Source organism: Camelina sativa, chromosome 11 (genome assembly GCF_030686135.1).
Source record: "Camelina sativa cultivar CO46 ecotype springtype chromosome 11, ASM3068613v1".
Lineage (NCBI taxonomy): Eukaryota > Viridiplantae > Streptophyta > Magnoliopsida > Brassicales > Brassicaceae > Camelina > Camelina sativa.
In genome coordinates this window covers 8,110,194-8,132,766 of record NC_141890.1, presented here as the reverse complement: position 1 = coordinate 8,132,766, position 22,573 = coordinate 8,110,194, and the positions used below count along the sequence as shown (strand labels likewise).

At 37.1% G+C, this 22,573-nt stretch overlaps 8 protein-coding genes and 1 pseudogene across 9 annotated transcripts; 5 read left to right on the top strand and 4 right to left on the bottom strand.

The window, feature by feature from the left end:
- The first annotated feature begins 24 nt into the window (after positions 1 to 24).
- On the top strand, positions 25 to 3,149 carry LOC104722490 (TITAN-like protein). Its single transcript, XM_087475178.1, is given in 8 exon segments — positions 25 to 306; positions 308 to 331; positions 573 to 699; positions 869 to 1,178; positions 1,271 to 1,335; positions 2,036 to 2,072; positions 2,228 to 2,661; positions 2,864 to 3,149. Coding segments are annotated over 8 exon segments (1,266 nt in total). The 5' UTR covers positions 25 to 70; the 3' UTR covers positions 2,897 to 3,149.
- Positions 3,150 to 3,165: 16 nt separating this feature from the next.
- LOC104722489 (glucuronoxylan 4-O-methyltransferase 1) lies at positions 3,166 to 4,634 on the bottom strand. Its single transcript, XM_010440654.3, has one exon. The coding sequence runs from the start codon at positions 4,355 to 4,357 to the stop codon at positions 3,404 to 3,406; it is 954 nt and encodes a 317-aa protein (XP_010438956.1). The 5' UTR covers positions 4,358 to 4,634; the 3' UTR covers positions 3,166 to 3,403.
- Positions 4,635 to 4,954: 320 nt separating this feature from the next.
- On the bottom strand, positions 4,955 to 6,286 carry LOC104722488 (protein transport protein Sec61 subunit gamma-1). The gene is made up of 3 exons (XM_019233154.2): positions 6,111 to 6,286; positions 5,769 to 5,884; positions 4,955 to 5,181 (listed from the first exon to the last, which is right to left on the bottom strand). Exons 1-2 carry the CDS (start codon positions 6,202 to 6,204, stop codon positions 5,769 to 5,771), a joined length of 210 nt encoding a protein of 69 aa, XP_019088699.1. The 5' UTR covers positions 6,205 to 6,286; the 3' UTR covers positions 4,955 to 5,181.
- Positions 6,287 to 6,926: 640 nt separating this feature from the next.
- Positions 6,927 to 8,279, bottom strand: LOC104722487 (thylakoid lumenal 17.9 kDa protein, chloroplastic). The gene is made up of 4 exons (XM_010440653.3): positions 7,760 to 8,279; positions 7,549 to 7,663; positions 7,404 to 7,473; positions 6,927 to 7,292 (listed from the first exon to the last, which is right to left on the bottom strand). Exons 1-4 carry the CDS (start codon positions 8,038 to 8,040, stop codon positions 7,069 to 7,071), a joined length of 690 nt encoding a protein of 229 aa, XP_010438955.2. The 5' UTR covers positions 8,041 to 8,279; the 3' UTR covers positions 6,927 to 7,068.
- Positions 8,280 to 9,520: 1,241 nt separating this feature from the next.
- On the top strand, positions 9,521 to 12,047 carry LOC104722486 (SUMO-activating enzyme subunit 1A). The gene is made up of 11 exons (XM_010440652.3): positions 9,521 to 9,606; positions 9,708 to 9,803; positions 10,221 to 10,272; positions 10,395 to 10,590; positions 10,673 to 10,752; positions 10,837 to 10,953; positions 11,085 to 11,135; positions 11,222 to 11,288; positions 11,420 to 11,523; positions 11,601 to 11,705; positions 11,797 to 12,047. The coding sequence occupies exons 2-11, from the start codon at positions 9,721 to 9,723 to the stop codon at positions 11,911 to 11,913; spliced, it is 972 nt and encodes a 323-aa protein (XP_010438954.2). The 5' UTR covers positions 9,521 to 9,606; positions 9,708 to 9,720; the 3' UTR covers positions 11,914 to 12,047.
- Positions 12,048 to 12,181: 134 nt separating this feature from the next.
- On the top strand, positions 12,182 to 12,811 carry LOC104722485 (protein SINE4 pseudogene; annotated as a pseudogene).
- An 899-nt stretch (positions 12,812 to 13,710) lies between these two features.
- LOC104722483 (HVA22-like protein d) lies at positions 13,711 to 15,123 on the top strand. Its single transcript, XM_010440647.3, has 4 exons — positions 13,711 to 14,024; positions 14,143 to 14,169; positions 14,285 to 14,597; positions 14,812 to 15,123. The coding sequence occupies exons 1-4, from the start codon at positions 13,978 to 13,980 to the stop codon at positions 14,836 to 14,838; spliced, it is 414 nt and encodes a 137-aa protein (XP_010438949.1). The 5' UTR covers positions 13,711 to 13,977; the 3' UTR covers positions 14,839 to 15,123.
- A 200-nt stretch (positions 15,124 to 15,323) lies between these two features.
- On the bottom strand, positions 15,324 to 17,325 carry LOC104722484 (large ribosomal subunit protein eL8z). Its single transcript, XM_010440649.3, has 7 exons — positions 16,959 to 17,325; positions 16,655 to 16,699; positions 16,355 to 16,556; positions 16,098 to 16,267; positions 15,867 to 15,995; positions 15,688 to 15,780; positions 15,324 to 15,598 (listed from the first exon to the last, which is right to left on the bottom strand). The coding sequence occupies exons 1-7, from the start codon at positions 16,959 to 16,961 to the stop codon at positions 15,467 to 15,469; spliced, it is 774 nt and encodes a 257-aa protein (XP_010438951.1). The 5' UTR covers positions 16,962 to 17,325; the 3' UTR covers positions 15,324 to 15,466.
- LOC104722482 (protein MICRORCHIDIA 7) lies at positions 17,200 to 22,399 on the top strand. 2 transcript variants are annotated; one of them, XM_010440646.3, is made up of 19 exons: positions 17,200 to 18,088; positions 18,175 to 18,249; positions 18,347 to 18,381; positions 18,484 to 18,562; positions 18,700 to 18,792; positions 18,868 to 18,952; positions 19,093 to 19,168; positions 19,550 to 19,678; positions 19,926 to 20,024; positions 20,115 to 20,216; positions 20,460 to 20,615; positions 20,731 to 20,826; positions 20,936 to 20,987; positions 21,071 to 21,182; positions 21,279 to 21,349; positions 21,446 to 21,579; positions 21,688 to 21,741; positions 21,823 to 21,945; positions 22,048 to 22,399. In XM_010440646.3, exons 1-19 carry the CDS (start codon positions 17,578 to 17,580, stop codon positions 22,126 to 22,128), a joined length of 2,163 nt encoding a protein of 720 aa, XP_010438948.2. In that variant the 5' UTR covers positions 17,200 to 17,577; the 3' UTR covers positions 22,129 to 22,399. The 2 variants fall into 2 exon arrangements, with proteins under 2 accessions (XP_010438948.2, XP_087331302.1); XM_087475176.1 differs by having other exon boundaries at positions 17,216 to 18,088; positions 19,103 to 19,168.
- Positions 22,400 to 22,573: the final 174 nt, after the last annotated feature.

Below are 22,573 nucleotides of genomic sequence, written 5' to 3'. Positions count from 1 at the left end.
GTAATTGGCACACCGTTTTGTTCTAAACGCATCCCTAATTCGAGTCACGTCGGAAAGAAGAAGAAGAAGGATGAAGAAACCATCGAAGAAGCGCGAGATCGAGTACTGCAAGGTGTGCCGATTGCATCACGACCACGGCTCACGCCACAAGTACTTCCCTCGCCACAAAGACCTCCTCTCTACCTTCCTCGATCGATTCCGAACGAAGATTGCTGACGTCAGATTCTTCCTGAAGAACCCTAGCGTTCTACGGCCACAAGAGCAGTCGCAAAACCGTGTCTGGTGTGTCTTTTGCGATGAGGACATTGTTGCTCGGCAGCTCCTTCGCCTGGTATGTCATTACCTTTTATCTCTTTCCTTTCAGTTTGAGTCTGTTCATTCGATTTAGGTTCGTTGCTTTAGCGAACGTAGTAGCTATGTTACTTGAATGGAATGTAGTATGGGAGTGCGCTAGAGAATTGTTGTTGTTGATACAGTTAACCGTGCTAGAAAACTGGGATTGTGAAGTGTATGATGATAAAAAAAAATTAGTTACTGCACATAAGATTTTGGTTTTGATACTTTATTATCAGTTCTAAGGCAATTAACCACTTCGCAAGCTCGGATCATCTTAAGAATATCAAGCAATTTCTTTCGAAAAATGGCCCAGCAATGGATTGCATTGACGATTTCCGAATTTCAGAAGCTGGTGTAGCTAAGGTATGCACTATGTACTTTTAAGATTATGCTCTTCTGTTAAACAGTTCTCAATTGTGCCAGTATTTTTTCATAACCTGTGGCACAACCTTTTTCGTTTAAGAGTGACAGAGTGTAGCCGTGAGTTGTTTGTTGAAATCTCTAATGACATTCTATCTGTTGCTGGATGCAGTGGGAAAAAAAATGCCAGTCATTGGGAAATGAAGATGCATCCTCTTTTAAAGGGTCCTGTGGACAGCTGTCTGGGACATCTAATGATATCCACAATAATCTTGCCTTTAAAACTATGGATAAAATTGAAAATGTTCCTGCACAACTTATAAATTCACATCATTCCAGTGATGTTTTGCCTTTACAGTATAATACGAATAAGTATCAGATATCACATTCAGAGCTTCCTGGAGTTGCACATTATGGTTCATATCTGAACATGGATTCTTCTCACCTCCCTTTACATACTGATCCGCCGAGTAATTTACCAGGTATTCTTTTGTTTAATTATGACCTCCATATTTTGTTAGTTGTAGAGTATAAGAAGTTGTATATAATAGTCTTAATGAATTCTGTTCTCTAGGGAACGGGTTTGGCAAACATGTCATTCCTTCTAGAAGCAAGGATTACCCAAGCAATCAAGATCAGGTGAGTTTCAGTTTTTGTAACATTTATATAGCTGCTTTTTGAAAGTCTGATGTGTAATGTTTTCATCTGTTTCTCAAAAGTAAATGAAAGATCGTTTGAATTGAGTAAGACAATAGTTGTAGTTTGAAGATTAGTTATGTTTTTGATACATCTTAGGTTTCATTCAAAATATTGACTTGTCCAGTTTAAAATAGTTTGTAACTACAATTTAGGATTTCTCATTGTTATATGCACATTGCAGTCTATGTTAGATAAGATTATCTGACATGTATCTTATCATTCTTTTTGTCACTTTTTGATTGATGTCATCATTCGAGTCAGAGATTCTTCACTACTTGTTATTTAGCCTCTGCTTCTGGTGCAATTATATAATGGTACCTCTTAGTTTCATAATAGGCTTTTTCGGCTCAGAATTTTTGGTTGTAAGGCAATGCTTTGTAAAGATCATGGCAATAACTATTCCTTGGTTCAGGAATTTCTTATGTGTTATTTGTGTAATTGATGCAGAATAAATCTTCTATCTAATATCTATGTGTGTTGTTTTGATCATCAAAATTTCATTACGGATTGGGTCTATGTGGTCAATTTGTTCAATTATATCACAGAATTCCTTCCGGTGGCAATTACACACTCATTGTCTAAGTCCAGATTTGTTTCTTTCTTTTCTGTGAGCCTATTACTAACGTTGTCTTCATTCCAGGAGAGGAAACAAATTAAGGGCAGTTACAGTTCTCCAGGTAGGGTGCTACTTGGCATTCAAATTCCAGCTGTGTTGTGTTAATTTCATATTAGTGCTTCATCGTCTAGGTTTATGGATTTTATTGATGTAGCCATTCTGATATGCACAAAGTATTAATTGGATTTGTCCTTTTTTCCATTTTTAACTTTTCAGGTGAGGTGGGAATGACTAGCATTTCTTCTTCCCATTCGAACGATGCTTGCGGGAATGTTCACTCTGGAGCTCCTCCACCATGGCTTGATGCAAATGATGGGAATTCTTCTAATGTTCAACTAAACCAATCAGACATGAGCAGCAGCTTTCAGGCAAAGATACCTGGAAAGACTCGTAAGCTGAATCCTAATAGGGTTGGCGCTGCATGGGCTGAAAAGAGAAAAATAGAGATAGAGATGGAGAAGAGGGGACAGACAATGAATAGTAAGGTTGATGCAGACTGGCTTCCCAACTTTGGTCGAGTTTGGCAATCAGGCACTCGAAAAGAATCCAGGAAAGAATTTGAGAAGGAAAAACGGAAGTTGGTTAAAACTGAAAGCATCTCTACAGAATCAGAACCAGTCAAAATACAACCGTACATTAGCAAACGGGCGGTAGGTTTTACCTTTCTAATATTTAATTACAAATGGCCGGTATCATGTCGGTTATTATTTTTTCTAATTCTCAAACATATGTGTGCTCCTTTTATACTCAACATAAATAGATACATTTTGCTTTGTTGATGCTGTTTTGTTTAATTTCCTCTGAGAAATACGTTTCAGTGGCCTTATATACATACATTAATTGTGATTGCAGCGAAGAGAGACTGGTGAAAATGGCTCTGGCTGACATCCAAGATGGCAACGAGTACAGATTATTAATGTAGGAATTTTATAATCATCTTTTGCTCCAGTGTATCTTGTTTTTCATGTCAAGCTATGAAAGAATTTTAGAGGTATGTGATTCTGGATACTCCTTTGAAGTAGTGTGAAAATTGGATGGAATCTTTTTTTGGTACGAAGAAAGGGTTAAAGTATTACGTAGCTTTGTGTAATAATGAAATATAGCATAGAGAAGGCCTCTCTGTGACTATTTGATCTTCTTTTGGGTTCTTCTTCTTAAGAAACATGTATAGCTTTCCATTTCTTGTTCTTGGGGAGTTAAAATGAAATAACTCTGTGGTGCATAAATTGTGGTCATTTCCACTAATTGTATCCATTTTCTAGTTGGACACACATTTTAGGAATGACTTTTATACACTATCACTATTTAACCATGTTTCCCTGCGCTGGTATGAGATAAAGACGTAGTAGTGTGTCGAACTACATTGTTCTTGATTAAATGTACAAAATTTTGCTAATATCTGATGAGGACTGTTTCTGTTGAGCAAAACCTGGATGCATTTGATTGTCCCTTAATCCTAAACTTCCAGAAGTTCCCTTTAGCTGAAACCAGATTCTCCTGGCATAAGAATTCCCAGGAGAGCCACTTCTCAGCAGTCCTGTGCACATCATGCACTAAAACATCTGTTGTTGAGTTACTACTTCCTTCCCTTGCTAACGCAGCTGCAGTGTATATACTCCCCATCCTACCTGGTGCCTCTAAGTTGTCTCCACGTGGCCCATCAACAACTATCACATCCCATTTGATATTGTGTACTTCCAGTGGCAAATCCTTCAGTTCCATTTTGCAGTGTGGTGAGCCTTGTTGTAGATTATTCATCTTGGGTGCGCATGTGGGATTGGCTCGAGCATGTCGAAGCAGATTGTAAGCATTTTTCACTTCCATCTGATGGTATTTCAAGCTGTAGATTCGTGTGTTGTTTGGATTTACTTTAGCTTTTGGTATCATTATCTTTGCAGGCTCATCGTCTAGAATGACGGTAATACCTCTAGTGTTGATTGAAGATAACATGAGGTATTGAGGTGCAAACCCGAAAACAAGAACGTTGCAAGGGGATCTACGGGCAATGGTATCTGATAAGAACTTCTGTTCCTTTATCGTGAGAGCGCTTGGGCCCTCGTTAGCCCTGAGGTGCTGACTGAACTCGGCTGGACTCAAACGAAATGTGGTTGAAGATGAGGACTTAGATGCAGAGGATGAAGACTTGTATGAAATCCGGAGAAGTCGGAGAACGGAGAGGCTTGAAAGAACGAAGATAAGAAGAGGTATGAGTTTACGCACGGTGAACTTTGGCATCTTAATCTTTGATTCCGTCTGGTGTTTGGGATTATGAGGGGAGGAAGGAGGTGAGAATCTGAGTAGTGGATTGAGAATAGGAAGTGAAGATTGATGAAGTTGAGGAGGCATGATTACTATTCTCACCTCTCTTTGAGTATCACCTGATTCACCAAAAGAGTTGATGTCTTTTGGTTTTAAATGATCATCAATTATGTTTGTCAGTTTGTGTCATCTTCGAGTGAATAACAAGGAAAGGTCGCATTGCTTCTGTTCCAAGATTCTCTTTCTTTCCTTTTTTTGGTGTTGTCATGTCATTTGCTTGTTAGTTTGGATTTACCTAACTTCATGATTATTATTTTTCAATCTGTCATGTCAATGGAGTAGCAAAGATTTTGATCGAAAGAAATACACGTGTATCTAAGTGATTTCAGTAGGTGAATAAGTTTTGGTAAACTGGTAGTTACTATGAAATGCTTTTTGTGGTCAATAGGCAGACAATCTTAATAGTGCAAGCATTATTTGCGACAAATTCCCTCATCAGAGATTGGAACCATGGAAGCTTAATAAGGCAAAAACATGGAAGCTGAGATTGGAACCAGAGGCAACAAGCAATACGAAGAGGTTAGGAATATTCGCAAGATTTGGTCAAGAATTCGTGTACTCAGATAGGCTTTTTAATTTGTAAGTTTCGTAACCGTAACTAAGAGTTTTTTAGCCTCGTCCACATTCATCAAAACTTGGAATTTTATAACAGCAGAACGAAATAAGAAGTGAAATGTTTGAAACAGAATGCAAATTACTGGAGACTGATCTCAAATGGTGTGGTTAACTAGGTCAACAAAAGTTTACTCTTTTTGAGTATCTGAACAAACAAACAAACAAAAACTGTTGAAGTGTCTTCATGAAACAACAAAGCTGTAACTACCCTTCTCCATCTTATCTTCCCATGTTCTCTGCAAACATGCCAAACCAAACTTTAGAAAAGTAGTTTTTAAATTACAAGGGCTACAAGCAATTCCCCATTCATATCGGTTATCCAAATTTCTTCGATAAAGCATATTCCCTATAACATGCCAATGCAATGTTGTTCATGATGGAATCACAAGTCTATCAACACATTGAACCAAACCCAACAGTTTCCAGCCAATATTAGAAGAATAAACCGGAGAGTATCTATCAGTGCATGCTACACTTAATTTCAATGAGTGTTCCATAATATGCATATGCATAAACAATTCTACTAGATATGTTCAAATGCAAATTGCTTATTTAGTACCTATAGATTGAAATGACCAAAGAATTGAACGTTTACTGTATACAAAACAGCTTCTAGATTTGGGGCATGGGACCCTAATGAGCTTCTAAGAGATGTAGACTAGAGACAGAGCAGAGAAGTATTCATCGAGACAAAAACATCTTAGGATGACTCTATACTACACGAACTAGCTTGCTTAACCAAAGCATCATTATCAAACCAATAAAATCCCGAACAGATTCATGCATGGCTGGAAAGAAGAGATTGGAAAAGAGAAATTGTCACCTAAGTGGCACCAACGATGATGTTGTTGATGGGAATAAAGATGAGCTTCACAAAGAATCCCACGAATCCCATTACTACGAACCCGATAGCTGTACGCACTGCCACCTTCGTGAACTCTACAAAACAACAATATAAAAAAATACAGAATCATTAGACCATCTCCATCTTGGGAAAGAAAGCACGGATCTCTCCAATCAACATACATACGGATCTTCTCATCCGTGAAATAAAAAAAAGATAGATCCATCAGCTCAGAACACACACAGATCGCTCATCATTACCTAATCTAAAGACAGCAATTTTCAAAATACAAAAATTCGTAGACCGATCTAGTTTCAATACCTTTGCGATCTGGCTTGTGACAACGCTTCACGAGGCGAATACTGTCCTTGGCGAAGTCTCTAAGAGGATCGACGACGGAATCAATGGCGTCCATGGCGCTTTTTTTTTTTTTTTTTTTGCGTTTTCGTTTTTATTCGAAAGAGAGAAAACAAATTGGGAGTCTTTGGAAATAATTAATGACAATAAGATTTAAGATAAATAGAAAGAGAGAGAGAGAGAGAGAGAGAGAGAGAGAGGGAACGTCACATGGATATTGAAGAGCCAATCACAGACCGAGCCTCGACGGAGGTTTGCCATGTCAGCAAAGTCAAACCTTTACTGGGCTCATACTGTAACTTGACCCAAGCCCACGAAAACCACTAATGACACTTGGCTTCCTGAGATTGATATTGAGATGGCGGTGTGTAAAATAAGCTTGTCTTCATGTGGACTGTGTGGTTCCCCCTAGATGTGCTCGCGTTTCTCTAGTATAGGAGAAGGATGCCTAGACAAAGGCGCTAGAACTAAGTGAATGGATCTAACGTGGGAGGAATGACCCTTGTAGTTTTAGACCTGTTGTGTTGGTAAAAAGAAGACGATCCACTAATATTACTGGCTATATGCTCCAAGGTACTTGAATTTATTATGCTCTTGATTCTTGGTAACAAATTAAAACCATCTCTCCTAAGTTTCGTTGTTTATACTTTGTATGTTAGGTCCTAATAAGAGGGATGCGCTCCTAAGAAGTATAAGGCTCTCTCTCCTCTCCCTTATTATGCCTTAACAATGTATAAGTTATACTACTATAACATTTGAAAGTTGTAACAACACATCATCTAGCTCCTAAGTTGAACAAGCTTTCTTTGATTTTCTCAAAAGGACAAAACAAACAAACAAACTCATATTAATGTCTCTCAAGTAGTGAGTTGTAAGGCTATGGAAACAAAACAAAAAACATTACTTGCAGAACATATTCTATTTACTCCATGGATTCAAAAGTAGGAGCATACCAACCGAGCTGGTCAATAAGCTTCTTCATCCTCTCTTCTTGTCCCTTGGAATCTCCAAAAGCAGTAGTGAAAGGATAAACAAAGGTAACCTTAGTGGCCATACACCTGTAAGCAACCACATCTTCCTTCACCAAAAACTCCATCACATCTCTGCTAAATCCTCCTCCTTCTACCTCTGCCACCAAATATCTCCCTGCATAAATTAATCAATGTGTTATAATCCGATTTTTTTTCATAACTAAGAGTCATTACCACACAATCACTATGATCCTTAATTGAAAAAAAATGACTGACAAGTGATTACCATATGGGGTATCTTCAAGAACCACAAACTTAGGATTCTTCTGAGTGCTCACTATTGCTTCTTTCAATTTCTGCGTTGAACACTACAAAGAATCAGAAAACTAAATTGAGATGATGAAGATGTTGGAAAAAGGGAGAAGATAGACCTGAATGGGATTTTGTTTATCGGTTTCAGGTATTGGTAATGGAAATGAGAAGGAAGATGAGGTTGGATTCGTGGATACACATCCTGGGTTCGTAGAAGGGCAAGGCCTAATTTTGCTACACAAATTGATGAGAGAGGAGAATTAGCATTAAAAGAAAGCAAACGCAAACTTTTCTCAATTAAAGAGTATATGGAGAGGAAAACAAACAAACCCATTGAGAAGACCGGTCTGGACGAACTTGGATTGGGTGAAAGGAGTGGTGAGTGGCTGAGAAGAGGAGAGAGAAGGAATGGCTGAGGCAGGGGAAGAAGAAGAGGTTAAAGAGAGAGCAAGAGCAAAAGAGATTAGTTTTGGTAAGAGAGGGATTGAAGAAGAAGAAGAAGAGAGTTCTTGAATTTGTTGTGTTGAGTTTTTCAATGAACACAAGAACTTGGAGGTGGTGCCTCTCGGCCGTGGCGGGAGGATGAGTTGCAAACTCGTGACCAAACTCATGTTTTGGGTTTATGAGTTTATGGTTTACTTACTCTCTCTTATCCTCCAGTTATTATATTCCCACTTACTAATAGCTGAATTAAAATTTAACAAAAAAAAAAAAAGTTATCTATTTGAGTTTTCTTGTTTCCCGAAAAAAATATATATACATATTAGCGTATATCATTTTCAGAAATAGTTGTTCGAAAATCAAAATGAATATATGGTGGTTTGCTAAGTAATTAGAACCCTTTGTTTGTAAGCTCCTATTGTTTGATACTCCATGATAGCTTAATGGCGCATGCACCGGTCCTCCAATGTTCTCTCATCCAGTGGTTTTCAATTTTCTAGATTTCTTTTTTCTTATTCTTATTCTACTAGTATTAAAGTACTTTTATTTATATACAAAATACAATACTCGAAGTACATTGTAAGTTGTAACTAATCATATGATTAGAATGTAGGAGTTAGGAGTGTGTTAATTATATCCCTTGTTATACGAGTTACATACTTACATTGAACCTTTCATTAAATCAGTTTGACTTCAATAAATATTGACTCATGGATACGATCGAATCAAATCCGAGAGAGAGAGAGAGAGAGAGAGAGAGAGAGAGAGAGAGAGAGAGCAAGAGATGGAACGATAGATCAAAAGACGTTCAATCGTCTTGAAGTACTATTTTTTTTTTACGTCACTATATTTACACAAGAATTCAAAATATCATATTGTATTTCTTCTCAAGCAATAAGCACAGTTTTGATCATTTTGCAGAATTTTGCAAGGAAAAAAGAAATGAAGAGGATTCCATTGGACAAGGAAACTCTATTTTTCCGATTTCGCAGGTATGCTTTCCCATACCTTTTTTTCTTTTCTTTCGTCAAAGCTTAACACAGTAAAATTTATCTTTTTGTCAAACACAGTATTATTTATCTAATAGTAAGATTTTGATAAAGAATAAAACTGCAAACAAAAAGAGGTAAAAGCTTTTGCAATTTTTTAGTACTTGTTATGTTTACATCAGAGTAGAAACTACAACTTATGTTAGGATGAACTACTAATAAAGACTATGTATTCCACATACGTATCGTATCACGAATGTATGTTTTTGTTTAAAGGGTTGGTTACGAGAAAGACGAATTAATTTGAAATGGATGTAAGGACACTATCAAACACAAAACCACCGGTGACAAACCGACATTGTTATGCGGTGTCATGCCATCATGCTATGGAAAGGTCGCGTGGCCAAACTAATCACATTAGTCGACTTTGATATGTCTGTCAAACCAATTTCACCGTCGTTGACGATTTATGTCATCCCATTTTTAATTTTTTTTGTGTTTTATTACTAAACGTAAATTATTTAAACATATGAAAATTGTTATTCGTATTAAGAAAAAAAACTTATTAAATCGACTGATATGCGGTTGGGTTGAATCGAACCGGCGATCGAGACGTTGACTACCAATTTATATTTTCCATTTAAGTATTTTTTACTAGAAACAAATTTTTTATTAACAAAAAAAAAAAGAGAGAGAGAGAGATCACTGAGAGAAGAGGTTGACCAAAATCGACCAAGTTAAGACTAGGTCTTCTTGCGCAAGCTCCGGTTACAAGATAATCCAGTACTGATATACGCTAATTCCAGTTTCTGAAAGCAAAGGGTTTTTTTTTTTGTGTAATTTGATAGCTTGAGTTTGCGAATGGACGGAGAAGAGCTTACCGAGCAGGAGACTGCCTTGTACGACCGCCAGATTAGGGTTTGGGGTGCTAATGCTCAAAGAAGGTTACTACTTTCTCATCTCCTTATCCTACTCATCCCTGTTTCTACTTACTACTCATACTGGGTTAGCGTTGATTTGTTTCAATTCCTCTTTTTTCTTTTTATTAATTCCGAGTTAGTTGCTTCTAGACTAGTTGAACTCGTAACTTCTGTGCTCCCTTAGGTTGTGTTCTGAGATCATCATGTCTGTTCTGTTACTGGGAATTTCCAGGGGTTCATGTTTCAGCTGAGATTGTATCATAATGTTGAGTTCATGTTTCTAGTAGAGTATTTGGGTTTTAACTTGCTAAGTTGATGTAACGTTACTTGTTCATTCACATTTTGCTTTCTGCTGAAGCTTATTTTAATGGTACAATACACTAATCATGTAACTACTGTGGCACGGTTTGATATAATGTGAGGTTTGTGTTTTGCTTGCAGATTGACCAAATCTCATGTCTTGGTATCTGGAATTAAGGGAACTGTTGCTGAGGTAGTAGCTGTAACTCTTATCATATTTCTGTTGAGATGTAATGCTTTTCAATTAGTTAGTTAATCTAATGGTCTTTTACTGCATTTCTTGGATTTGTGTGTGTGTCTCCATGTGGTGGGTAGTTTTGCAAGAACATTGTGCTGGCAGGAGTTGGTAGTGTGACGTTAATGGATGATCGTTTGGTGAACGAGGAGGCCTTGAACGCAAACTTCTTAATTCCGCCTGATGAAAATGCTTACCGTGGTAAAACTGTTGCTGAGATTTGTTGTGATTCACTCAAGGATTTCAACCCTATGGTCCGTGTTTCTGTAGAGAAAGGTCCTTCTCTGATACCTCTCCTTTTAACGTCTTGATACCATACCGGCTCTTGTCTGATCTTTTTTTTTTTTAAATCTTTCAGGTGATTTGTCTACACTCGGCCTTGAATTTTTCGAGAAGTTTGATGTTGTGGTTATAGGCTACGGTTCTCGTGCTACTAAAGTATGGATAACAGTTTTATATAGTTTCCTCTGCTCTCATCTTCAGTTGATTCATAACATTGTCTGTTTTTCTTTTTGTTTGCAGAAATCTGTCAATGAAAAATGTCGGAACTTAGTGAAACGTGTTGCTTTCTATACAGTCGATTGTAGAGACTCATGTGGTGAGATCTTTGTCGACCTTCAAAATTACAAGTACACAAAGGTACTTTATATGATTTGATGTTACGTTTTATCCTGTCCATCTCAATTTTAACTATATTAACTCCTCCTAAATGCTTCATTTTTTAATCGTCCTTTGTATTGTTTTCTTGGCAATGTTCTTTCTTTCCACAGAAAAAGCTTGAAGAGACAGTGGAATGCGAACTAAATTTTCCGAGTTTTCAGGTACAATTTAACACTAACTTTTGCTTCTAATAATCCTTACATCTGCATATGTAGTAAAAATTAGATTTTTTGGTTTATTGCCGCAGGAGGCTATATCAGTACCTTGGAAACCGTTTCCTCGGAGAACAGCAAAGCTCTACTTTGCTATGAGAGGTTGTTACTACTTACTGCAGCTTAATTCTTGATTTCTTTTCAGAAACAAATGAAAAATGAGATCCCATTTGCAGATACATAACAACAAAAGCTGCTTTACTAATCTTTGGTATTCTCATGAGATTTTTCAGTAATAGAAGTGTTTGAGGAGAGTGAAGGGCGTAAACATGGAGAATGTTCACTACTCGATCTTGCCAGAATCTTGGAAATCAAAAAGCAACTCTGTGAGGCAAATGTAAGCGTGTTCTTTTTGTTTTGCCACTCTTTTAGAAAATGTCACTCAGTTCACTGAAATTCTGAATACTGCAACAGTCTGTGAGCGAAAGCCTTATACCAGATAGTCTCTTGGAGAGACTAATCACGGGTACTACTGAATTCCCACCAGCTTGTGCCATTGTGGGAGGAATATTAGCACAGGTTCTCTCTCTCTCTCACTCTCTCTTTTCCCCATTCGAATCTTCTCACTAGAAACTTGGGAATCTGACAAGAAAGCTTGGTGATGTTGCAGGAGGTGATCAAAGCAGTATCATGCAAAGGAGACCCAATAAAGAACTTCTTCTACTTTGATGGTGAAGATGGGAAAGGTGTGATGGAAGACATCTCTAACTCTTTTACCTCCTCTTAGTAGTATTATCAACCAGTGAGTCCTAAATTTCATCTAACTCTAATGTTTCATGAGATCCTATTTAATTAATATCTCAATCGTTTGTTTTTTGCTTTCACATTATTATGAACATATAAATGCAAAAAAATTCTGAAGTTTCGTGCGGGTCAGTTGTGATTTTCCGTGGTAGAATCATTTTTTCGTTTATTGACATTTGAATTGTTCAATTTCATTCAAATTTCAAATATTATGTATTAATTCAAAAGAGTAAAACTCAGAAAGTAAATTAAATAGAGATTAGAGTGAAGATCTCACCAGATTTTTCATTAAATAGAAATTAGTGAGATCTCACAAGATTTCAACCTATTGTTATAAACCACATCCTTCTTACTACTCATAGTAAAGTAAATTGTAAGAAGGAAAAAAATGGAAGATAGAGAGGAGAACAAACACGAACGACTGAAGCAGCAGTTGAAGGAGCTTGAGAAAGAATGGACTGACATGAAAACAGGTAAAAAAAACTCATCTGCTGTTTCATGGATCACCGTAGAAAAAGCTGTTGAGTTTGTCGAAAACTCTCCAAGGAAACTAATGCTCTGACTCCAGCACGAACCAGAGGCAGAGATGATACAAGTAGGATCACGCTTAAGAAGAAAACTCTTTCACGATTCTGATGATGATGATGATGGTCAAACCAAGAAGGCGACATCGTTTTCTCATTCATCTTGTTGGTCTTCCAATGTGAAGAGAGCGAGTGATACTACGAAATCGAAAAAGAAGACGACGATCGGAAGGATTGTCTCTGTTACTATGGTGCTGCTTTTGTTATGTGTTTTGTTTGTGTTGATGAACGGATTTGATCATTTCTCCATGAATACACATATCAATACTTTGGTTCCTACTTAATACTATACTATTTTTTCTTTTTCGTTTGAGAATGTTCATCAAACTCAATAAAGAAAAAAAAGGTCTTCTATAGACATCTCTTTTTAGTTCATAGAACCTCATCAAAGTTTGATGTAATAATTTTGGCCAAAACAACCAAAGCAATGTATTTTATTTTGGGTTGAGAAAACTATAACAAAATAGTAAAATACTCTTACCATTGGATGAAAGATGCAAAATTATTACCCCTCTTAGCTATTTCAGTCAATGCTTGTATAATTGCAGCGACTTCTTTGTTCAAGATTCTCCTAAAGTATTATAGACTAACCTAAAGACCAAAGCAGCCAAGAAGGAGCGGCTTCTCGAGAAGGCTGAGGACTGAGGAGACACATGTGAAATCGAAGAAGCCAATAGTTATATCTCTGGAAGTTAATTTTATGACATTTTTTACATATCATTTGTTTAGTTCCATGTACTGTAATTTTATCGCCACTTTTTTTTTACTTGGTTTTCACGAAGTTACATTTTAAGAAGCTGAAAAAGTAGATATTAGACTATCAAACCCATTTCTATTCAAAAAAAAAAAGTTTAGAACCTTTGAAAAGAAAGTAAAACAATAATCACCAAAACGATTAATAAATAAAATGACAAAAATTATCTCTTTTAAAATAAACCAAATAAAAAACAAAATAAAGCAATGACAAAGCTCTCACCGACATCCTCTTTTTTTGTTTTTAATCTTTAGGTCGGTGCCATGTCGACGCCATTTAAGTTAAAATCTCGCCACGCGTGTAAACTGAACCAAACCGAATCGTACTAGACCGACCAAAAACTGATTGATTCACTAATTGAACCGATGGACTAGACCGGAATAGTTGTATGTCGGCATCAGCGTTCTTGTATTCCTCTACTAAACCGTACCCCCGTTTCACTAAGCAAAAAGACCCAATGAAAAGAGTGTGAACCAACCAACCAAATCAACTGTAGCAAACCGTACAATACAATTTCTTCTCCAATAGAGAGACCTTTCCTTTCTATAAATTAGGTTCTTCCTTTTCACATTATTTACCTTTGTCTTCTTCTTACAGAGCCTCGATACACTCACAGACTTGTCTCTCTCTCTTTTTTAACATCTGAAATTTTTCACAAAGCCCTAAAATTTTCGAAAGGAAACTTGCAAGGAAGAAAAAAAAAAAAAAAATGGACAAGTTTTGGACTTTCCTCACTGCTCTTCATTCAGGCGCTGGGTATGTTTCTTAAATCTTCCTTACATATTATTATTCTTTCCAACAAAATCACTTCTTTTTATTGTTTCCTCTGTTTCGATTTCTAATTTTAAACGTAAATGGTTTTTGTTATATGCAGGCCCATAGTGATGTTGCTGTATCCATTGTAAGTTTTGTTTCTTGTTCAATCTCTCTTGTTTTTGTTAAAGATTAGAAACTCAAAATCTGATATTTATGTGAAAGTTTTTAATTGAATTATTATTATGTATCATACAACACAGGTACGCATCGGTGATAGCAATGGAGAGCGCAACGAAACTAGACGACGAACAGTGGCTTGCGTATTGGATTATCTATTCGTTTCTCTCACTGATTGAACTGATTCTGCAATCGCTTATTGACTGGATCCCGATCTGGTATACGGTCAAACTTGTGTTCGTTGCTTGGCTTGTTCTCCCCCAGTTTCAAGGCGCAGCTTTTATCTACAACCGTGTTGTCAGAGAACAGTTTAAGAAACACGGCGTCTTCCGCTCCTCCCACCACTCCTCCAAGGCCTCCAAGCCCAACATCCTCCAGTCCATTTTCCCTCACCGGGTAAGTAAAGTAACTATTAGGAGTTCTAGAACTCGAAGTGGGTCAAAGAAATAAACTTTATTTTTCTTGGATTAATACATTTAATATTAGTCCTAGGAAACGTAAAGGGCCTATAATTCTCTAACGTAGCGACCATTAGCATATAACAAGTGTGTTATCTAGTTTTTGTTTAATTCGTTAATGACTTTTTTTTTGATAATTAATTGTGATATAGGAGGGACACGAGGCTCACAGTCACTGATTCAGAAGACAGAAGAAGAAGCCTGACTAGTATTATTTTAATGCTCAGAGAGTTGGTGGTGGTCACATCATGATGTCCTGTCTAATCTACTTTTGTTTTTTATTTTTAATTTAGATAAAAAATGGGTATGGAATGTGGTTGATGATGACTCATGACTCATGAGGTGTGTGTTTCGATTTATATTAGAAGTGGCTTTCCACCTTGTCGTATCCATTTAGTTTCCACGCGTATATGCTAATGTTGTTCAACCAATCCATCTCTTTGATTTTAAAAGACTTTTCATTAGTTTTTGATGTTTAAGATTTTTAAAAACAAATGTATCTGAAATTTTCATTATCTTATAGTATGCGACTCAAATATCTCACCGAATCAACCCACACTATTTGCCAGCACAGCAATATCCAAACGTGAGTGGGTTAGTTTGCTTTGGCTGACATAAAAATATCTTAACCAACAACTCAACGGTATGACATTGCGAAAGCAAATAAGCTATGAAATTTAATTCTATTGATGCCTTAAGGTGATCAACAAAATTGTGAAAGTGAAAAAAGGGAGATACTTTTGACTTGAACTCGTGATGTGCAAAATTGAATAAACTAAAGCTTCCAAAAATGAAACCATAGAGAATTTAATTCATCCTCTGAGCAGCTTCCTTGGCTAGAACTCTCTCCTTAGCCTTAGTCTTGGCCTGCGATTTGGATCCCATAATACCACCTCCCCACTTCTTACGGTACTCTTCAAACTTGTCATTGAAGTTTGCCTATGCGGATACAAATCGAAACCATTTGAAAACATCCTACACAAATTATTCTAAAACACAAATGTAAACGATCAACATCATTCTCTAACCTTTATGGCCTCCAGGATTCTGCTGAATTCCATCTTGTCCTCGTTCTTCACTGTGGTCAAACACAAGCAAGATGCTGTTTTCTGGTGGACAATCTGCAACAAAGGAACGAGATCAGTTACAAGTTTTTTTTAGTAGAGAAAATCTGTAAAGGCCCTCAAAAGTAAGGAATCATAGTTACCGCTCCCAATCGTGATTTCCCCTTGACAATGCAGTAAGGAACTTCCATTTTCCTGCACAATGCGGGCAACCAGACGACTAACTCAATCGGATCCACATCATGAGCAATCACTACCAACTGCGCCTTGTTCTGCAAATCAAACAAAACAGAATAGGATTCAGTCAAGATTGCTACAGCAAGCTTATAAATTCATAGAGAGTGACAACTGAATCAGTCAGGAAGGGAAGAGACCTGCTCGATGAGGTAAGTCACATGATTAAGACCATACTTGACAACAATTGGCTTCTTAGACTCAGTAGGTTTGCCCTCAGCCTCAGACTGAGCCTTCTTGAGAAGACGCTCCTTCTTGGCAGCTTTGTCCTCAGGCCTATACTTGAGAAGTACCTTGAACAGAGGAGTGGCTGCAAAATTACACAAACATTGAGTTTAAATATCTAAAAGGGTAAATCAAAAACAGAGCAAAAACAGGAATAGTAGAGATCAAAGACCTAAGCTTTTGTCAAGGGTCTTAGTAAACTGGTTAAGTGCTGGTGGAACCTTCAACCTCTGCTTCAGGATACGCTTTTGCCTCTGCAGACGGATCGATTTAGGCCATTTGATGTACCTGGAGAGATCCTTTTTGGGAGGCAATGCTCCTCCGATCCCAAACTGCTTAGGACGCTTCTCAAATAGAGGGTTTGTTACTTTGTCCTGAAACCAAACACATTTTCAGAAACTAAGAACAGATCGAAGGAATGATATAATATATTCAGAGAGAGAGAGAGAAAGAGCAAAACAGAATCACTTACAGCAGTCTTCTTCTTGGTAGTCACCTTAACTCCTCTCTTTGGGGCCTAAAAACCAAATTTGAATTGTAAAAATTTTAAGAGTAAGAAATCAATTATTAACAGTTCGCTACAATGACACACATAAGTCCAGATTCAACTACACATTTCTAACCAACCAGAGTTACAAAAAACTAATAGATCAAACTAACATAATCCACATCTATCAGCTTGAATTTTCAAAAACAACAAATGTTTCAGACGTGGCTAGCGAAAAAACACAACACTAAAATTGGATTGACGAACGAATCCGGTGCAGAAGTTTTACCATTTTCAGCTTTCCCGCAGCTCAAAGGACTGAAAGGAGAGAGAGACAAAGCCAAAGAATATATATAAATTAGGGTTTATTTATTTTCAATGTTATGTGAGTTGTCTAAATGGGCCTTTTTGTTGAGGTCCATATAAAAAATAAGCTGTGTAAAATCAATATGATTGGGCTTATTATTAGATGGCCCATCTATATAACACAACTAACATTAATCAAAATATTTTAAAAAAAACAAAAAAAAACCCTAAAAAGCCTTTACAGTTGTGATTTTGTTCTCCCCTTTTAATTCTATTCTCTCTCTCCCTCTCTCTCAAGATTTTAGAGAACAGAGGAGAGACTCAAAAATTCGTACCCTTTTTTTTTCCCCGGAAAGTTTGTTTAATTTTGGAAAAGTATAAATAATTCAGTCAGTTACACTTTGAGAGGGTTGGACAAAAGCCGAATCGGTGGAACCAAAAACAGGAGGGAGAGAGAGAGAGAGAGTGTGTTCCTGCTTTTGTCTTTTTTTTTTTTTTTCTCTTCTTGTTTTTTCTTTTAATAATTGAAACGGCGGTTTCATCTTCTTCCTCTTTTTTAAGTGTTTGTTTCTTCTCTTGGATTCCTGGTTTCATCGTTACTTATGATGGATAATAACATTGAAGTGAAACGAGAGATTCCTCCACCTTCTTCTACTACTACTTCGCCGTTTGGCTTTCCCGGAAGAGAACCTGTTCCTGTTGTCGATCTCTGTAGCAGCGATGATGACTCTGACATTGGAGATATCGCCGGTGGGTTAGACCAAGTAGTAGGAAGACCTGACCGACAATATGATTCTGGCAACTTCGTCGGTGTGAAGAGAGCAAGAGATACTACTTTTGGAGCTGGTGATAGGAACAATGTTAAGAAGGTAACAACAGTTGATGAGGTGGCTGTATCGTTGCCTGAAGGATTCGGCCAATCGAATCCGCCGCCGGTAAATGTGACGCATGCTATTCCCGCGAATATGTGTAATGTCTTCAGGCCTATGTCTCCGCCGCCGCCGCCGCCGACGCCTTCCTCGGGCGTGTCCGGGAAGGTTGGTAGTTGTAAGCAGTTCTGGAAAGCTGGAGATTATGAAGGAGCACCTGGCGCTACTTGGGATCTTTCTTCAGGTCAAAACCAAATGTTGCCTTTGTTCATTAGACAGTCATATAGAATGTTGATACTTAATGTCCCACTGTATGTATTTGTGTTTCAGGTGGCTTTGATCATATAAGAGTCCATCCTAAGTTTTTACATTCTAACGCAACTAGTCACAAATGGGCTCTTGGAGGTATCTTTATTGATCAACCTTTATTCAAGCTAGGCTAGCTTTACACAATGAGTTGGCAGCCCTCTATTTCGTTGAGCTAATCTGTTCTCTTGTGCAGCTTTTGCAGAGCTTTTGGACAATGCGTTGGATGAGGTGGGTTTAGTTTCTTTTACTTGTTATAATGTTGTTGTATTAGACAGCTTGAATTGCATTCAACTTATGCGTTGTAGTAATGTTTCTTCTCGTTGATATCAGGTTGCTAGTGGAGCTACTTATGTTAATGTAGACATGCTTGAAAACAACAAAGCAGGAAGCAGAATGTTATTAATTGAAGGTATACACTTTACTTAGCATATCTTAGAGAATCTCTTCCCTGTTTTATTCATGTGGTTATTGGTTGCCTAATTTGCAACACTTTTTCGTCCACTTCTCGATGCTCATGTATGAGAATCGTTATGTTTTGACATCCAGATAACGGGGGTGGGATGGATCCTGAAAAAATGCGACAATGCATGTCTTTAGGATACTCCGCCAAAAGCAAAATTGCAAACACCATTGGACAATGTAAGCATTAAATACTCGAGTGATACTTATATGAAATGTTTGCAGAAACACGTTTAATACGTTTATTGCTTATAGATGGTAATGGATTTAAGACTAGTACAATGAGACTTGGAGCAGATGTCATTGTATTCTCGCGTTGCCCTGGAAAAGATGGAAAGAGGTTAGTTGGTTATCATCAATATGTTTCTATCATGTTCTTATTCGTTTTGGTTGGATTGTATTTTCACTACCTTAGTATATGAACAACAGCTGGAGTTGTAATTTTTTGTTATAGTCTATTTTACTTGATGTTGGTTTTAGCTCTACGCAGAGCATTGGGCTCCTATCATATACATTTCTCAGGAGCACAGGAAAGGAAGACATTGTTGTACCCATGGTAATCTTTCTTTGTTTCACTTGTGTGGCATTGTTTGTGACCAACTCCATGGTCTGCCACTTGGTTTCCCTATTCTAAGTAGTATTCTAATAACTGCTTGGCTCCACAACATGATTCTTCTGATGTTTCGTCTACCACAAAAATCGTACTGCTTGGTAGATAAAACCTTTGGCAGAGAATCGTGATGTTTCCTTCTCTTTTAGTACCTTAGCTTGTATCTCAATTGGTAACATTGTAACTTAGCTTTGTTTTTTCACTGTCCACACATCTCTTCTGCCATAGAAGAACGATTTTTCATGCCCACAACATTTCCTTTTAATTTGGATGAATTTGTATGCATTTTATCCTTATATTCTCTTTTAATGTGATTTATAATGACAGCTTGACTACGAAAGAAGGGACTCTGAGTGGAGTAAAATAATCCGGTCTTCTCTTAGTGATTGGGTTAAAAATGTGGAAACAATAGTACAATGGTCGCCATTCTCTAGTGAAGAAGATCTTCTTCATCAGGTATATTTTGCCCTTTGTTCAAAGCATTTGCTAAGTCACTTATCCATACAATGAAATTTGCCATGAGAGTTACTACCCAGGAAGCAAAAATATGAGTCAATTATAGTGATTATTTTAGTACATTCTGAGCTATATGCTCTTCTTTAGTTCTCTATAACTCATTTGATGTGGGTTTTCATCTATTACCACCCCTTTACTGTCTCTATGAACAAATGTTGTCACTAATTTTTTGCTTCATTTGTTGTAGTTTGATCTGATGAAGGATCGTGGCACACGGATAGTTATATATAACATGTGGGAAGATGATCAAGGGATGTTAGAACTTGATTTTGATGCTGATCCGCTTGTATGTGTTCTTATTGCTCAATGTATGTAGATTTATCGTGAGATGATGATGCATACGAATTTTGATGCATATCATATTGTTTATCTGCAGGATATTCAACTTAGAGGCGTCAATCGGGAAGAGAAGAACATTAAAATGGCTTCTCAGTTTCCTAATTCTAGGCACTTCCTGACATACAAACACTCACTAAGGGTATAAACAAGTCAGATGTCTTTTTGTCAAAGTAGTTCTAGTCAGTCTCATGCTAGTTAGGACTGTATATCTGTAGTATTTCAATTATAGTGATTATTTCAGTAGGCAAAACATTTCAGTAATTACTATAATCGTCAAAATAAAAAAGCTTGAATACGAATATTACTATGAATCTTGTTTAAATTAGCTGCATGTCCTTCTATTCTAAATTCATTTCTCACAACTTTTTTGACATGTTCCCAGAGTTATGTATCGATCCTCTACCTAAGAATTCCACCTGGGTTTCGTATCATTCTACGGGGAAAAGATGTTGAGCACCATAGCGTAGTGAATGACATGATGCAGACTGAGCAGATCACATATCGACCACAGTCCGAATCATATGGAGTTTTGACAGATGTAAGTTTTAGTAACTTTATAAAACCAGCCTTCATATAGTTCTTATTTATTCCAAGCCATGATCTTCTAGTTATAATATAATAAAGCTGGTATCGTGCACAACTTCTTTGACCAGATGTCTGCTATTGTAATGATTGGATTTGTGAAGGACGCAAAACATCATGTTGATGTTCAAGGCTTTAATGTCTACCACAAAAATCGGCTCATCAAGGTTTCCTTCTACGTAAATGGCTTTTTGCTTCCCAAATGATATTTAAGAAAAATAGTAGATTCACATATTCTTGTGTTTTTTTCTTTTTCTTATTAACTTGTGTTATCAGCCATTTTGGAGGATATGGAATGCGGCAGGCAGTGATGGTCGTGGGGTCATAGGTATTTGTTTTATATGGAAGGTGTGTTACTTTATTTTTTTTACTTTATGTGAAGATTACAAAGCTAGTTTCTACTGCTAATAGGTGTTCTAGAAGCTAATTTTGTCGAGCCTGCTCATGATAAACAAGGGTTTGAGCGTACAACAGTTCTCTCTAGACTTGAGTCACGACTAGTTCAAATGCAGAAGAATTACTGGTCTGGTTCTTTTCTCAAGTTGTTCTGATATCCAGCTTCATTGAGCTGGGTTTGGATGTTTCAGGGGTAATAATATTCCATCCCTTTTTTGATCAGGAGGAACAACTGTCACAAAATTGGCTATGCGCCTAGGCATGGAAAGACTGTAAACGGTTATTATCACAGAGGTATAGTGTCTTTATTGGTTTTATAACGTCCATACCACATTTCTAGAGAGTTTACTTGTGGAGAATAATCATGTAACAATGTCTTGTGGATGTTAGACTCATCACCAGAAAATTATCCTGAGGGATTTGCTCAAACAAGAAGCAAAACTCCTACTCCAGCTTCTGACAAGTTCTACTCTCCAAATCATAAAGAGGACAATGGTGTATATGATGGGAAAGATGGTGGACAGGTATATCTATACTCCCACCAAAATCTCAAATCTAAAATCTAGAGGAAAATCCTCTCAAGGACCTTTCCATTGTAATAGATTTGTCAATTTTCTTTGGTACACTCTCAGTTGCAAGAGGAGCTGCGGCGTGAGAAAGAGCGTAGGAAGGCACTTGAAGTTGAGGTATGGTCCCTACTTTCTGACATTTTAACTGTCTCGACAGTTTCTCTGCAAGCCTGATGGATTCCTTCCTGGTTAATTTAGGTTCAATTAGCAAGGCAAAAGATAGAAGAAATGAACAAAGAGCAAGCGAATCTGATTCAGATATTCTCAGAGGAAAGAGACCGACGTGATGGGGAGGAAGAAGTTCTGAGAAATAAGCTAGAGGTTCTTCATTCATGAAACAAACCTTTGTTGGTTAACTAGTGTTGTTATCATTTTGTATGCTCACCACCTTAAATAACAAAACCTAAAACAATTCATTTGCAGGAAGCGTCCAACACAATTGATGATCTGTTGAATAAGATTAAAAAGCTGGAGGGATCTAGAGGTCCGAACTGGAGACATTGAACTTGCATATATGGGGAGGTTAGATTACGACAAAAGGTATGTGTAAACCAATTTGATTAATAAAAGGCTTGCCTAGCATCTCCATTAAATTTGTGACTCGACCTGGTCTGGTTGGGTTGAATACCATGTTGTAAATTAGTGTTATTGATAGGAAATTTGTAACATCTCTAAATGTTTTTGACCTTTGATTGATTTATTTTTTCCCTTACAAACTTCACTGTAACTTTGGCAGCTGTCATTTCAGTAACATTAACGAACTTCCATGTGAAAACCAACCAAAATTAGTAATAATTTGGGTTGACTTTGTAGAGATCTTGGCTCAATTATATATATATCCATACCAATATCAATATGACTTTTTTTTTTCTTTTTTTTTTTTTTTGTCAATCACCAATATCAATATGACTATACGAAATTACGAAGGAATCAATGTCTAGTTTATTTG

Coding starts and splice junctions, on each gene's coding strand:
- LOC104722489 (XM_010440654.3), bottom strand. CDS start 4,357: ATGCCTCCTCAACTTCATCAATCTTCACTTCCTATTCTCAATCCACTA.
- LOC104722488 (XM_019233154.2), bottom strand. CDS start 6,204: ATGGACGCCATTGATTCCGTCGTCGATCCTCTTAGAGACTTCGCCAAG. Junction 5,885..6,110: donor TCACAAGCCAGATCGCAAAG/GTATTGAAACTA, acceptor GTTGTTTTGTAG/AGTTCACGAAGGTGGCAGTG.
- LOC104722487 (XM_010440653.3), bottom strand. CDS start 8,040: ATGAGTTTGGTCACGAGTTTGCAACTCATCCTCCCGCCACGGCCGAGA. Junction 7,664..7,759: donor CAGACCGGTCTTCTCAATGG/GTTTGTTTGTTT, acceptor CAATTTGTGTAG/CAAAATTAGGCCTTGCCCTT. Junction 7,293..7,403: donor TCTTGAAGATACCCCATATG/GTAATCACTTGT, acceptor TAATTTATGCAG/GGAGATATTTGGTGGCAGAG.
- LOC104722486 (XM_010440652.3), top strand. CDS start 9,721: ATGGACGGAGAAGAGCTTACCGAGCAGGAGACTGCCTTGTACGACCGC. Junction 10,753..10,836: donor ACGGTTCTCGTGCTACTAAA/GTATGGATAACA, acceptor TTTTGTTTGCAG/AAATCTGTCAATGAAAAATG. Junction 11,524..11,600: donor AGCAACTCTGTGAGGCAAAT/GTAAGCGTGTTC, acceptor ATACTGCAACAG/TCTGTGAGCGAAAGCCTTAT.
- LOC104722483 (XM_010440647.3), top strand. CDS start 13,978: ATGGACAAGTTTTGGACTTTCCTCACTGCTCTTCATTCAGGCGCTGG. Junction 14,025..14,142: donor GCTCTTCATTCAGGCGCTGG/GTATGTTTCTTA, acceptor TGTTATATGCAG/GCCCATAGTGATGTTGCTGT. Junction 14,170..14,284: donor GTGATGTTGCTGTATCCATT/GTAAGTTTTGTT, acceptor CATACAACACAG/GTACGCATCGGTGATAGCAA.
- LOC104722484 (XM_010440649.3), bottom strand. Junction 16,268..16,354: donor GACCCTTGACAAAAGCTTAG/GTCTTTGATCTC, acceptor GTAATTTTGCAG/CCACTCCTCTGTTCAAGGTA. Junction 15,996..16,097: donor TGACTTACCTCATCGAGCAG/GTCTCTTCCCTT, acceptor TTTGATTTGCAG/AACAAGGCGCAGTTGGTAGT.
- LOC104722482 (XM_010440646.3), top strand. CDS start 17,578: ATGATGGATAATAACATTGAAGTGAAACGAGAGATTCCTCCACCTTCT. Junction 18,563..18,699: donor CAGAATGTTATTAATTGAAG/GTATACACTTTA, acceptor TTTGACATCCAG/ATAACGGGGGTGGGATGGAT. Junction 20,616..20,730: donor CATATGGAGTTTTGACAGAT/GTAAGTTTTAGT, acceptor TTCTTTGACCAG/ATGTCTGCTATTGTAATGAT.